The following is a 16,163-nucleotide window of genomic DNA, read 5'->3' on the forward strand; positions in this document are numbered from 1 at the left end:
TTAAATCATTACCAAAGGACAAGCACTTAGAACATCTGCAGCTACCTAGATGACTCTATTATCCCAAAGAACTGTCAAAACCAAAGACTGACAGAAGCTGCCTAAAAGACAGAATCATCCATGGTACAATACAGACACCCTTAAAAGCATTCAACTGGAACCCAGTGACATGTGATCTTAAGAGATGCAGAGTTCTCACAGTCTACAAGAACAGACTGACGACGTAAAGGGACCAGAACTATGTAGAATGAGGACAATATGAAGAAAAACCAGTTTCCTTTCACTCTGTATCTTCAGGATAATCCCTGGAAGGCAAGACCCTCTTGTAAGCCTACCCTTGAAGAAAAAAAGAAAGGCAAAAGTCATTCATATTGAGATTTTTCTTTCCCAAAGTATATGTATGGCCAGTCTTCGCGAACGAAGATTTGGGAAAGGTCTTTACCCTTCCAGCCTGCGCAGTGGATTTTTTAGGTGAGACACAGTGTGCGCTGAGCTGAGCCCACCCTTTAATCCTAAGGTTCATCTGCCGGAGCTGAGCGAGCTTGGACAGTGGCAGTGAGGTCCTCAGGACGTAGGTTTGTTTAGAGTGACCTTCTCTTAGATGGATGGCCTTACAGGGCTGACGAGCTCCATCTGCCCGGGGGAGTTTCCCTGACCGGGAATCGAACCCAGGCCACAGCGATGAGAGTGCTGCATCCTAACCACTAGATCACTAGTGGTGCTGAGCCAAATGACTATTCAAATAGGTTTCCAAGTGATAAGGGAACAACCTGTCATAAAATTCTCATTGGTAGGAAAAGACAAAAATAATATTCCTATAGATGAGCATTATACTAAGTCACTAATGAACCAAACTCCACACTATCAGCAGAACGATCATTCATGCAAAAAGGATAAGTGTGATGTATGAAGACATGATTACAGGATCTGAAACTGAGACTTGGCATGAGACCACATACATTTAAGAGTATCACACAAGAAAATGAACAATTATCTTGACATTATCTTCAAGATAATGTTCTTTCATCTGGGTCTCATTATGAGAGAAAAAGGACATCACCCTGTGAAAATAATAGTCTTCCATCATCAGCAAGGCCTTGGTGAACACACATTGTGTAGACTGACATCCTCAAACACAAAATGGTTTCAACATATCATGATGCAGGGGTAACAAGAGAAAAGTCACAAACTAGTCTCTTTCCTGAACGGTGGTAAGATGAATTACAATCTAATTAGTTTTCCCAAATCCAGCTCTGAATGCTCCACACTACAGACATGCATGAGGAATTGGAATCTATAAAATTATTTGCCCATGGCTTGCATGAGTACAAACTTTATAGTCCTTGTTGCTAGCAAAAAGCTACTAGCAACCTCACAGAGTGAGATCTTGTGTGAAGAAGCCCTGCAAGTCAGGGCGACACATCGGAAAATGTTAAAAAGATAAACTGAATAAAAACCCAAATTTTCAACATGCCATCTTGTCAGGAGGGCAGAGGACATTCTAGACATATACATATATAAATAAAATATAATTAAAACATTCTCTGTGTTGAAGGTAATATCATCATTTGACTACGCAAAGGGATATTAGTGCCAGGATAACAGTACCAAGACAGTGCCATATAGTATGACAGCAGTCATAATGAAACCCAATGCAACAGTTGGATGGGATCTTCTGGGGACAGTAAATACATGTAAAAACATTCCGATCGCTCTGCACTGCACTTAAAAGGTGAAAATGGGTTCTTTTGGAGGAAGACATGATCAATGACAAGTCACAACAAGGATGATTTCAGGGAAACTGTGACCTTACAACTAGGCATCTAAGAAAGATTTCATGCCTTTTAATAAGACATAGAGTTACTGGTGCAATTTGAACCAAAATCATCTCCTCAACACTGCAAACATCTGCTAAAGGATCAGTCAGAGAAGCCTGCCCACAGCAAGAAATACAGGGATGGTCTGAACTATTTTCAGAGAGTGATAACTGATAACAAAACAATATTGAGGGGAAAAAGCCAAATACCCCAGCAAACTTGATGAGTTCAAATACAGTTTACCCTTTAAGCAATGTGCAGCAAAGAAGGCAGGTCAAGAACCAAAAACTGGAAAATACACTGTGATTACATGTGAACTTCACCAAAGAAAAAACAGGAAGTATCCAATTAAACCCCTCATATCATATACATAAAATTTTAGATATTAATTAAATACTATACAATGTATTGTGTGACAAGATTCCTTCCACAAAAAGCTTCAAGACTGCACAGAATCACAGAATCATAGAATCATAGAAGCAAGCAGGTTGGAAGGGACCTCCGAGATCATCAAGTCCAACCCTTGATCCACTACCGCTGTGGTTACTAGACCATGGCACTAAGTGCCACATCCAGTCTTGTCTTAAAAACCTCCAGGGACAGAGAATCCACCACTTCCCTGGGCAACCCATTCCAATGTCTGATTACTCTCCCTGTAAAAAATTTCTTCCTGATATCCAACCTAAACCTTCCCTGGCACAGTTTAAGACCTTCAGTGAATGAAGGGTTACCCAAAGGACTTGCACTCCAATTCACTACTGGTACTGTAAGCTAATATTTATAAGCAAGTTAGTAAGGTTATGACTGATTGCAACAAGAATCAGAAAAATATCATTACAGACAAAATTTCTTTATCTGTTGTATTAAGTTCAGTTTAAATGAGGATGTGAATACTTTTTCTAATCAGAGATAGGAAAAAAAGCTAAAGATGTTGCCCAAGAATGGTTCTTTATAATAATGTTTTATTTGTGGTGCCATAAAACATTCACTAATCCCTCATGTTTGCTATTGGTTATGCAGTATTACATTCTTTAAATTTACAGTTTTGTAAAAAGAAAATGCAATGAAGAATGAACTTAACCTGAAAAGTTCCAAACACATTACTGCATAAGAAAGTCTTGCACATGATTCTGAACATCTTTCACAAAATTACAACTACACAAGGAATTCTGTCAAACACAGAGGCAATGTGAACTTAGTCAACTTCTTCCGTCAAGTTGAAGTTACAATACTAACCAAAGGTCCAGCTCTTGAGCCATCCCAAAACCCTGACAATTATATATTAACTCATGGAGCTGCTCAATTCTTCAATGATTTAGGGTCTGGAGTAGGTAAGGGTTACTTTAGAGATGAGAAATTAACTTATTATTGTTTCTCACAGTAATTGCTACTCACAAAAACAGAACAAGATTAGTGGTAGTGATTTCTTATTTAAGTCTTAGAATGTCATTATAGCCATTTTTTCCCTCAAATTATTATATTTCAAAGTTCATTTCAACTTACTCAGACTTCTTTTCACAAGTTTTAGAGGACTCCTCTATTTTTTTCTCTAGTTCCAAGACAAGCTCCTCTTTGCTCAAAAGGGTTTGCTGTGTTTGCATCAGTTCTTCTATTACTGTTTTTAACCTGCAAGATAGAAGTCAAAAACCCATGCTGTGAATACACAAACTGTATACATTTGGGAACATTGTATTTTTTTTTCCTGAAGATGTAAAGGAGCATTATTTTTTAGATTATCTTACTCAGTGCTTGACAGTTTTGAGGTTTTTTCATGGATATACCTTTATATTGTTAATACATATTATTACAGTTCCTCTGTATACATACAAGGTTACATAATGATCTGCTGCCTGCAAATTCTCCTATCAAGAAATCTTTTTTCCAGAATGTGTGATGATGGGTTCTGTGAATTAATGCCTTCCTAATATATTGCTAATTTACAAGATGCTTTATGAAAGACGAAAGCCTTCCAACTTCTGAAGTACATGTTAAATAAATACATAGAATCAGTACTTGAGCTGTATTTACCTCTAGAAATAAAAAATAATACAAATTAACACTTCCTGGTTTAAGAGTGATTATATTTTTCTCCACAATTATCCTTTTGAGGTTACAATCTCTGGTAATGGTTAATTCAAAGGAAAGACAAAACTGTACGTGAACACTCCATACTAACAGAGAAGGGATTATTACATTTTAAAACCATCACTGACACTTAGTAATCATGCTGGTAATATTTCAATAACAAAAAAATTCAATGAATGTAGAGAAACATTTGCATTCTGAACAATGCAGATAAATAGTTAACATAATGATGACTTCTAAAATGCATATCAATATTTATATGTTGACTTCAAGAAATTGTCAGAACAATTTTTTAAAAACAAATAAATATGTACACCTTGTTTCCTTCTCAGCATTCATCTATCCCTCTTTAACTATCTTATTCTGCTTCCCCTGTATTTTTAAGCCCAACTTCAACAGAATTACTGAAGTAAAGAGTGGAACAAAAGCAAAATACATAGTAATTCCACTGCACGTATCTACGGCCCAAAACCACTTCAGGCTGGGGAGTAGAACAGGAGGTCAACTCTCTAAATATCGAGGAGGCACATCTCCCTCATGTCCATATATACCAAACTCAAATATTTGATTCTAAACATTGAATTAGTTCTCTCCTCACTATATATTTTATACAATCTTGATTGCATATGGTCTGTACTCAGACAGTCCCATATCTTATCTTGGAAGACTTAAGTAACTAAAAAAAGCCATAGAGTGAACAGAAAAAGTTTATTTCCCAAAAGACCAAGCTTCTATATATGTTTATTTTGAGATAAGATAAATACTTAAAGCATTTCCCTCAAAGTAACATCCTCAAAGCTCCCCTTTTCAAAGACATTATTGGTTTCAAGCTACCAAAATTCGTATGCTGAACTTCTCAGAAATTACTGTCTTCTTACACTGGGTCTACACCTTAATACCAACTAACTTTTTGATTTTAATACCTTGCTAAAAAAAGTAATTACCAATTCTGTAACTGCTTTTTAATCAGCTTTCGAATCAAAATTTTAATCAACATTGCCTTGGCCTAAAAACTGATTTATGGGAAGCAGATGTTATATCTCATGATCAAGCACCAGCAGTCAAGAAATTAAAACCAAATTAATAAGCCTGTTCATCACTGGAAGGTATGAGTACATACATTCAGAAACAACATCTTAAATTTTCACTATTTCAAAAATATCAGATTTTATATTGGAGTATCAGACTGAAACAGAAAGTTGATGTAATTTTTACTGAAACTTCTGAGATATTTTAGGACATTTGTATTTATCTTACAGAAAACAAAACAAAGCAACCATATAAACACTAAACTAAATTGCCTCCTTGTATTCAACATCTATTGTTTAGTTTAAACAATAACTTTCATTCAAACTGGCTAGAACGGACAACACTGCATCTGTCTTGTATCATTTTGGTTGTGGTTTGCCAAAGGAATTTTCTTGTGGCCTTGTATGTGCCTTCTGGATACAATCAGTTTACAAAAGGGTTTCTATTACTAACCAGTTAATCACTATAATCCTTTTGAGTTTTAACAACCACACAATCCCTCTACCGGGAAAACCTCCTTTCATATTTCTCTAGTTATTAGCACCATTCTGCCTCAAATATCTATAAAAATAAATGTTTGAACTTACAGAACTTGTATTTCAAAAGATTTTTCAACTAATTTGGATATTAATATGCTCACTGATTGACATTTACCTCATTCTAGTTGCCTCCTCTCAGTTTTTAATGCATGCATCTTCAAAGTGTAAACTTTTATTCTGTTACACTTTGCAGTATTTCTCAATATTATTCAGTGACAGTCATGAATATTTATCAGGAGACACTATAATTCTCCCATTCCTTAGAAAGGTTAGCTGGTCTTTCAACTACCTCCTTCTGTCAAAATTTTATTCATAAATGTAACCTTACCTAAAAATGTAAAAGCTAGTTTTCTCATCATGTTTCCTTAAAATATGTTGAATTAAAACCTCTAAGCAGTATGCAAAGCTGTCATTTTTCCATTACACACCCAATAAGCCAAGAGATGTAACCAAATATTACTGATTACAAATCAATATATATCTTTGAATCTTTTATATGTTTGTGAAATAAATCCACTATGTGTACTTATTATATTTGGTAGATACTGAAGGTAGTTCTCATCTGCAGAAACATAGTGAGGTAGTATTTTGAAGATCCAAGGCCATGATCTCAATATGAAAGAAGAACAGTCAAATTTCTATTGCTTCATCACATACAGAGTCGATTTTTTTAAAAGTCATCAACTATACATTTCTCTTACTTGCAAACTTCTAGTCATACACAGATAGTTGATGCAAAATTTTTGCTGCAGTGGCTTTAAGGCAAGACTATAAAAACATATATTTAAAACACAGCTAACAAGTTACACAAGTAAAGACAGTTATTGAGAACTAAGTACTTCAGAAAAGGAAGGGTTCCCACCTGCATTTAAAAGAAAAAGGACAAAGAGGATAAGAATAAACAGTTTTTACAGTGCCAGGAGCCAGTGGAGCTTCATAAACAATCTGCACTGCTTAATATGTTCATGATAATTCAAATTAAAGGACAGTTAAAAAGCAAAAAAAGAATGCTGATCTTATAATGTTATTTGAGGTAGGAGGAAGGGTCTGAATGTGAAGAATATAAAAGGATTATTGATACACTGCTAGGGTTAGAAAATCAAACAGAATGATTCTCTAGGATCTGTTAAAAACAAAACAGAGTAAGAATACAGAGAACTTCAGAATGCCTCCCTCTAAACTGTGTATCTGGATTCCCTCCACAATTCTGGTCATTTATCTCAAAATCAATATAGTAACCTTGAAAATATGCAAATCAAGATGACAAACTTGATAAAGCATGAGTAAGTTTCGTGAAAAGACAGAATAAAGCTAAGGACGGCTGTGAAAAAGAGGGCACAGCATAGAAGTTGGACAAAAATGTACAATATCATAGACAGAGAGGAATGGACTGTTCCTATTCTCTCCCAAAACAAGCACTTAAGAGCCATAAAATGAAACTAAGAAGTAGCAGGTTCATGAAATACGAACTTAATAGCTGGAATACCTGGACCAGAAATTGTATGGACAACAGGTACTTGTATACACTGAAACTGACTGGGACAGTTCATAAAGGAAAAATACCTCTAAGGCTATTAGAAACTATCTTTGTGGCCATTAAATACTGCTTCTGTCTCAAAATATTCCTGAGATGAAAATTATGAGATGCTGAGGAAATTGAATTGCACAGTCATTCTGTTTCTGTTCTCCTCTCAAGACTTTTCCCTGTTGGCTAACATAAGGAAGAAGTAGTTTGGTTAGGTAAATCTTTGGTCTGACCTAATACAGTTAAACTCAGAGTCCTAAACCTATACCAGAAAGTGAATGCCTTAAAGACAGCAACACTCAAAAGAGTTATTTGATTCTCAGATTCACAGGACAATTTCATGTGGATAAATATAAGATTTGCAACAGAACACACTGGAAATTATATTGAAAATGAATATATATATATGTAGGCAAATGTATGTACAGACACACATTTATAAACATTAATATCCATTTCATCAGAACCATTTATTAGAAAAGCAACATTTTATCTCTTTTATTTAGATATGCTGATGTCTTATTTCTAAACAATGGGATGCAAAAGGTAAGTCAAACAAGATGTTATTTCTCTTTTTGAGCTATGGAAGACAGAATCTTTTTAAAAAATTTAATATTTTATTGAAAAGGGAGATTGAGTATATATATTTTTCCTGTCACTGTGCAGAAGTACATCAAGATGTACAATATTTACACAGTTTAAGCAGGAATAATCTCAATTTAGTAATGATGCAGAATATATTAGAAAGAGAAACCTATTTAAAGGGACTGGGGGGGGGTTTAATTATCAAGAGATCCTTTCATAAGAAAGATGAAGCTGCTTCGTGACTAAGGAGGCAGATGCTCCATATTAAAAAAGTTATTTCAATACTTATCAAAGGAATAAATTTAGAAAAATAATCAGATTACACAGAAAAAAGAGAGAATGTTTAACAACCTTGAAAAGGAATTAATAAAATACAGAGTTTCTGTTATGTTGAGAAAACACAGTGATTAGAGTAATATGCTCACATTTGAAATGCCTCACTGTTATTAAGATCCAATCTGATTTTGGATTTCAGAAAAACCTCAAAGAAATAGGGATTATAGTTTGATTAAGCAATCAAATTAAAAAAAAATAAACCCCCCCACAATATATCACTGTTATCTTATTTGCATCAGTTACACTTTCTAAAGGGACAAAATACTTCAAACAAGTTAAACATGGACTGAAACACAGTAGAGGCAACAATAAATCATCAACTAATGAAATTCAGAACTTCCCATTTTTAGTGCATGATTGATAGTTGCAATCTCACAAGTGACCACATAGGACCATTTTATGTCAAAAGTTGAGGCTGGTAATATAAGAACATAATCATCTCAGCAGGAGATTTTTTCCCCATAACAAATGATTAAAAGGTGAAGTTGGTAAAAGTAAAGAAAATATTTAACTAGGTGATATATTAACAAAACATATAGAGAGGTAGTTCATCACCCCAAATAGCTAAAAGCTCTGTGAAATGCAATGCAACGGTTATATCTGCATTACTATGCTAATGTATTTTAAAGGTTATACAAATGAATAAGAATCTCCTTTGGAAAACAAAAGCAAAACTTACAAAACAAATGAAATAAATACATTCATGAAAACTTTCTACATGGCAATTTCAATCACTGACTACATCACTCTACTCAAAATATTTCAGTATTTTTCCTAGAGTAGTAAATGTGGAAAAACTTTTGGGAAGATGAACCAGTACGTTCCCAAGGAGGACTCATGCTAGATTTGGGGCATTGTATATATTATCTGGCAAGGAGAGGAACATACATTAAAAATGTTTTTAGGGGGAACTGGGGAGAAGTATTTTGTGCAAAGGAACAATAAAACTGGCATGGGAAAGAGTCCATAGCCTGAATATACTATTTTTAGAAACTGGACCTTAAAAATGGTCAGCCGTCCATTGATCTGAGTGAGCCTACATATAACACATAACAGCATTTCCAGAGGATAAAGATTTGTAAAGAAAGACTTACATGACTTGTAAACTTTCTGCTGTTAAATTATTCCACATGATCTCATTAGCTTGAAGGTTTTCATTTTCTTCTAGTAATGATGTGTCAAACTCTATTTCTTGTTCAGCAACTTCTGATGACCTAATTCAGTAAATAATTGTTATCTTGTCAAAATTAACATGGGTCTTTGAGTAGATCATAAAGCAAACTGCTGGGTTTTGAAATATTTTACTAACTAGAATACAGTTAAAATTGCATACAAAATAAAAGGATAGCTAGCAACTGGACACATATCCTTTTTCCTTGAATGTTAGGAAATTATGAGATAATAAAATGTAACAAAATTATTTGAATCCAGATCACAACACAATTGAGGTTCTCAAGGGCTACTTATGTCAACAGGTCCACTCTTAGCTGCTTCTGTCATAAACCCACACATGACAATCATCAATTCACACGTAACAACAAAAAAAGGTTATGCAAGAAGTCTTAGGAATATTTCCGCATATACTTATACAGAGTAATAGTCCAATAAATGGGAAATACACTTTGGTTTTAAAGTAAAAACCTCCTTGTATTATCTGCATGCTCTGTGGTCTCAGGCTCAACCTGCAACAACTGCAGAGTACACAGAGATACCTAGAGCTGACTTTATACTAGAACAAATTTAGCCCAGAATGCAAAATGCATCCAAATAAACAATTATGAGTAAATTAGCTCATGTGGAGTCTAGACTGTCATTTATAGTCTGCTGTCAGTACCAAAGTTAGGGATCTTCTCATGTAACTGGAAATTTGTTTTTCTAGAACCAGGAACATAAACGGTTCAGCCACCTTTCCATACGCTCAAATAGAACAATTTTCAAATTAGGATAAAGTTTTACAAGTAACAATGTAAAAGGAACCAAACAGAAGCAAATTCAACTCCGATCACTTAAGCAGAGTTGAAGTTTAATGCAGGGTTTTCTCAGGAAGAAACATGATATGAAAATTATACCTGTGAGTATCTATAAAGTCGTTATACTCAGAGTTAGGGTCTATCTGTTCAACCGAGGTCTGGATCTCTCTATGGACATTCACAATCTCTTCTGTTACAAGACTGGTGATCTCGCTATACTCATCCAAGATCCCTTTTCTGGAGAAGAAAAAAAATTCTATTGTATAACACGGCACTGAAGGCATAGATGGCATTGAAGATGCTTCAAACTTTCAATTTGCTGTTTCTACAAATTCTTGTTGCAACTGGCTCAAAAGGGAAAAATAAGACAATATATTATTCAAAGAAATAACACATCAACTGAGGCCTTTTCTTACAGGCTTAGGCTGGCTCTAAGACCATGCTTCCTGTACTGATTTCAGTGCATAGCTAAACCAGAAACTGTAGAAATTACAAGGAAAAGGAACATACAGAGCTCACTGACGACAGCCTTCTTCACACAGGACTTACCATGCTTGTTATAACCTACAGTAATGATTTTCATGTTCCGACTGACAAAATAACTATATTCTGGCATAAGGCAAAATGGGTAACAGAATAGTGTGCATTTCCTTTAAAAAATGGTTTTACTTCATTGGTTTAACTATCTTTTCTTAATATATTTATATAATGATTTGTCATTCAGACAAAAACAAGCATAAATCCCAAGTTAATATATATTTACAAGAAGACAGAAAATCAACCAAGAAGTTGCTGTAAGGAAGTACAAGCCACCAACCTTGTCTTTACCTGCTTCCAAGAGTGGGAACAACCAAGTGCTAAACAGAGAGGTGACATTGTGCCACTAGTCTTAATAGCATCCTCCAAACACCCTCCCATTCTCCTTTTAGCTTTCCTTCATAATGTACCTTCATCATTATTCCCTACTTCATTTTTATCTCTGACAAATTTAATAGCTTGCCAGGATCTGGAGCACAGTGAGCTCTCAAGAAACACTGATGAATTTTGGCTAGCCCAGAGGAACATGTAGAGAAAAAAGTATCAATACATTTTTCCTGAACAAGATCTCAAGTTATGATTTCTCTGCTAAAAAAATTCTGTGATAAGATTTTTTTCAATACTTTTTTTTGAGGAGAAAACAGACAAGGGAAGGCATTAAATCTCACCTTGCCTGTGGACATCACATGTGAAAATGTTCCAGAAAATAGTTCATGGAGTGTGATAAAAAGATAATCAAATATCAGCTAAAGTGGTGCCATATTGAAGAGAAAGGGAATCTTTATCAATTACAATGACAACAAAAAAAAAAAGGGAAAAAATAATTAGCAATATTAATCTATACTTTTTGAAGTTTAACAAACTAATTCACCTGCAAAATTAGGATTATTAAGGAAGTATGTTTCACACAGAAGGTCACATCAAGCTCTACACCTGAAATCAGCAACTCTTTTGTACACATAATGTCAATGTAGTGACAAAAATATTTTTCACATGTTTTTACTCCAGGGTAAACTACAATCACAGCTTCTTATTTTCAAGTAATCCTACAAATTAATTAGAATACTACACATATAAAATTGTACAAGTTAAAAATATATACGAATAAATCTTACAGGGCCTTAATCATTTCTTCTTGCATCTTCTGTAGTGAATCAAGTAACAGAGGAAGCGTAGTATCATAATACTGGTGCTGATGTAACTGTGCTCCTTTCAGTGCCAACACATACTGATTATGCAACATATGAAGCTTCATAGTGGCTTTTTCACACCGATCTTTGGCTTTCTCAGTCTCCTTTCCTAAGAGAAAACAAAACAAGAATACATGTGGTGATTTAAAAGTATACAGACCTTTAGATAACATCCATCTAGTAAATTTATGACACGTTTGCAGCTTTTTCTACAGTAATTTTTTTAAGGTACTTCTCTTAAGAAGGCAAAATCTGACCATTTTTAGATAATTAGTAAGATCAAATCTCTAAATTTCCTAATTAATAAACTAAGTTAGAAAAAAAGTTATTTTCTTTGAACAGAAATGTGAGATTTCTTTATATAATAGTATATGAAAACCACTATCTATACAAATATAAAAATAATAAAACTATGAAGAATAAAGACTCTCATACACATGACTATCTCCAAGCTGTTCTTTTATTTGCCTCAGAGCAAATAAATATTTTTAATAAAGAAAGAGATCTCCTACTATGTCAGATTCATGATTCATTAAAAATCTATTGTTTATTGTGAGCAAACATTCTTATTCCTACATATGATCTAACAAAGCAATGATGCAATGAGCAGCTTTTCTCCTACAACTTAACATTTCCTTATCACAGCGATATCCTGACCAGGAAATTGCCTCTAGTCTCAGCTCTACACTATTAGAGATCGGCAGTTATCAAGTTCATGCTGACAAGACCAGTTTAGTGTTGAACTGCAGATACTTCCAGAGGTCACCTACTCCATTCTTTGCCACAGTAACTGCGAAGCTATGTGGGATATAATATCAGCACTGTTTCCAGCACAAATGCAAAACAAAAAACAAAAAAAAAAGGCAAAACAAAAAACCAAAAAAAAATGCAAAACAAAAAAAAAATGTTAGCTACTGTGAACAAAAGTAACTCTATCCCAGCTGTAACCAGAAGGGACACATAAGCTTTTACTGACATTCTTGCTGTCTTCTTGATATTATTTATGAAGTAACTCATTTTCAGGAACTAAAATAATTTTAAATGAATCCTGTATCTGAAAATATCAAATGCAGAGTCACAACTACCTGCACAGATAAATATATACTAACTAAACCAATCTCATTAAGACCACTACATTTCTTATAAACTTAAAATAATTTATGTAATAAAAAAACACATCTACTTCTTATCACAAAGCAGTTTAGAAAAAAAGAAAATGGAAGCTAAGTGACCAAACAGAGGTTTGAAAGCAGACCTTCAAGAGCTGTCTGTGTATGAGGAATACACAAAGGACTATGAACTCCAATAAATCAAAATACAGACGCACTGAAGGCACACTAAAAAAAAGTTGAGTGAAAAACTTGTGAAATGGTAACAAATGCTCTTTCGTATACATTGGAGTCAGCAGCTTGTCAGAAAAAGTAAACTACAGTCACTATGTAAAAGAAGTTGATAGGATGAAAATATCTTTTTTTTTTCTTCTTTGTTCACTAAGACCTTCAGAGTTTTCCAGGCTGAAACATTACTTTATGAAAGAGTCAATGAATCTCCTTGTTCTGAGGTGTCAAAAGAAGAGGTTAGAGAATAAATGAAATAGTAAGACACTATGAGGACTGGATTTTCTTAGCTTTGGAACTTCAAAGGGATTTGAGAAAGTTTTAGCTGAAATATTACAAATAGTTTTCAGAGGATGAAACAGACACTCAATGGAGTGCCCAAGAATATCAGTTGAGCTCTGATAGATAAAGATGATGATGAAAATGCTGTCTGAAGGCAGCAAATACGTGAACTGAATGTGAAAAACTCAAGAAGAAACCCTGAGAGCTACTGATTAAAACTCAAAATGGTAAATTATAGTGTGAATATTTAGGGAGTTGCATATGGGGAAAAAAACCTATTCAAGCTTAGTAACCTGTTGTAAGATTACTGAATGCACACAGAAATGAGATCTTGGGGCGAGTACAGAAAGAGTGATGGAAATGTTAACTAAGCGTTCAGCTGCTGCTGGATACAATGTTATTTAGCAAAGGAGTATCATTACACCACTGATTAAATCCATCTAAATGTATGCAGTTTGTTGATCTCAAGGATATGTGACACGCAAAAGGTTTAGAGAAGGGCATCAAGCACAAGAAACGCAAGAAACAAGGAATCCAGAAAGAATGACTAAAATGAGGACTCCTGAAGCACTAGGAGTCTGAGAAGCACAATATGTGAGAGGAGACACACAGTTAAGAGGCCTACACAACCTCTTTCCAAAACCATATTGCATTATATGGAAATAAAATGCAGTTTGTTAAAAACAAAGACATTCTTCTTCAACTAGCATGTAGATGTAGCTAACCTATGCAATCTTGGTAAAAGTTATCATAAGCATGAAAAACTTACTGTGGTTTAATAGTGAATGGATAAACGTATGCAAAAAAAAAAAAAAGAACAATCCTGTAAAGGTATTAAGAACTACAGCAGCACTTCTGACTCAGGAACTCCCTAGGTAACAAATTACCATGAAGCTGAGGCAGATTTCTGTCTGTTTGTACCCTTGTATAGCTCTCGAGACACTTGCTACCTCACTGCTGTCAGCTACACTTCAAACATGGATTAACAAATATCACTTTAAAAGGATATTATATCTGTCATTTAATTGAAAACAATCTGACAGCTGACCTAATTTTTGTATGTGGAAGGAACAGTTTTCTTACACTACAGTTTATCTAAGTTACTCTGTACAACAGAGACAAAACACATCTCCAGAGCTGTCACCAGAGAAGTATTTTTCATTTTGGTATGAATGAAACAATTCACTTTCAAAATTTCTGCAGAACTGTTTTGGACAGATAACATTCTCAAGTCTCTCTTAAAACTTTAGAAAGACATAACAGGTTTTGTCTTCATCAAATAATCAAAAGTCATGTTTCATGAGGAGATTAATTTTATTTCCTCAAAACAAAACTAAAAATCACACTATTTATTTCTACATTAAATTTAGATCATTTGAAGAGGGAAAAAAATAATCTATCAATCAGAATAACATCCCAGAAGTCAGATATCCCCAAATGCATGTCTCACACCTGCACACCAGTGTGAGGGGATGGCACACAATCTCATTTTTATATCTGCCTTGAGGACTAAATTCCTCCTCTACATACATTATTCCTGAATAGAACCCCTCAACTAATTTCAAAATATCATACAGAAGTATCATACACACTCGTTTCTAAATACAGTAGGCTACAGTGCCACCCTGGTCATCTTCAGAGTAAAACATACACACTATAAGGTCGTTCTGGAGAGGGAGAGGCACATTGAACATGGGGAAATAACGGAAGGTGACTGAAGAGGGTTTGGAGGGGAAAAGCTCATGTAGCAGTTACAGTATTGGGACTGGATGAAAGAGGAAAGGAAAAGGCAACTGGACGTCAAAGTATCAAGTTTTGCACGCCGTTCCACTGGGAGACACATTGTCCAGGGGAATCAGGAGAGAGGGGCAAGGTGGCAGCAGAGGGAAAAGTGCTGCACTATTTCTTGGGTTTATTTTGTGTTTGGCCATTCCTGCTTAAGCATGCCCTAGGTTAAATAATCCAAAATTACCTCCATATGTTACAGTTCAAGAGTTTAAACTTGCAACTTGTATGTGGCATGTGTTTAAAATACATCCCATATCTGCTTTCAGCTTACCAAAAATCGGCACTTGTGAAATTATGTAATGTACCATCAGTACAGGCTTCTGACCCATGAACTCCAACAAACCACGTTCAACAGTTAAACTAAACTGAAAATTTACACTGAAGTTATCACAAGCACATAACTAAAGAATTAAAAATATTGTATCCCTTTCAGAAACCTCATTAACAGCTAAATGATCCCATTTTACCATCTGTTTCAAGGTCTAAATTCCTTTGCTATACATTATTCCTCAGCAGAACACCTCAACTAATTGCAAAATAAATCAAATTATCATATTCACTCAACTTTAAAACAGAGCCTTGGACCTATATTTAATAGAGGGAACATAGTTACAGTATTATTTCCATATCGTAATTTATTTTTTAAAGTAGCAATATGCTACAACATGTGTGCTCTGAGGCAGAGCACACAGATGTTCTACATGTCAATTAGCACTGAGGAAAACATCCAGTTTCCTTTATCTGTACAATGAATTTCATAAATAGATCTAACTATAATTCTACTGCCATCAGCTGTTGACAAAACTGTTTTATGCTAAAAGAAACTGTGTATACAATATGTCATGCCATAAACAGTACTGGGAGGCTTGCAAAATTCAGTTATGAAAGTTTTACATGTACAAAGAAAAGGTTAGTATGCTTTTTAAATCATTCTAGACTCTAGTATTTCAATTTCTATTAGATTCTTGTGGCCTAATAATCACCTAGAATGGAAGAACAAAATCTGGATGGGACAGCCAACTAAGATGACCTGAGAAAAACTTCAGTTCATAATGTTCCCTTCATCTTTTTTTAAATAAGCATCAATACACAGTGCAAATGCCTCAAAGAAACTGTCCTACAGAAAATAAATATTGCAAATAA

The 16,163-nt window shown here is 34.6% G+C and overlaps 1 protein-coding gene across 4 annotated transcripts in view; it reads right to left on the reverse strand.

Moving 5' to 3' along the window:
• FER (FER tyrosine kinase) overlaps positions 1-16,163 on the reverse strand; it is a 155,963-nt gene that overhangs the window by 106,380 nt on the left and 33,420 nt on the right. For all 4 annotated transcript variants that reach the window (XM_032675242.1, XM_032675244.1, XM_032675243.1 and 1 more), the window contains exons 6-9: positions 11,539-11,722; positions 9,986-10,123; positions 9,011-9,130; positions 3,321-3,443 (exon numbers count right to left, since the gene is read on the reverse strand). In XM_032675242.1, coding sequence (XP_032531133.1) covers positions 3,321-3,443; positions 9,011-9,130; positions 9,986-10,123; positions 11,539-11,722 — 565 coding nt within the window. The remainder of the gene's footprint in view (positions 1-3,320; positions 3,444-9,010; positions 9,131-9,985; positions 10,124-11,538; positions 11,723-16,163) is intronic.

This window comes from Chiroxiphia lanceolata, chromosome Z (assembly GCF_009829145.1).
Source record: "Chiroxiphia lanceolata isolate bChiLan1 chromosome Z, bChiLan1.pri, whole genome shotgun sequence".
NCBI classification, from domain to species: domain Eukaryota; kingdom Metazoa; phylum Chordata; class Aves; order Passeriformes; family Pipridae; genus Chiroxiphia; species Chiroxiphia lanceolata.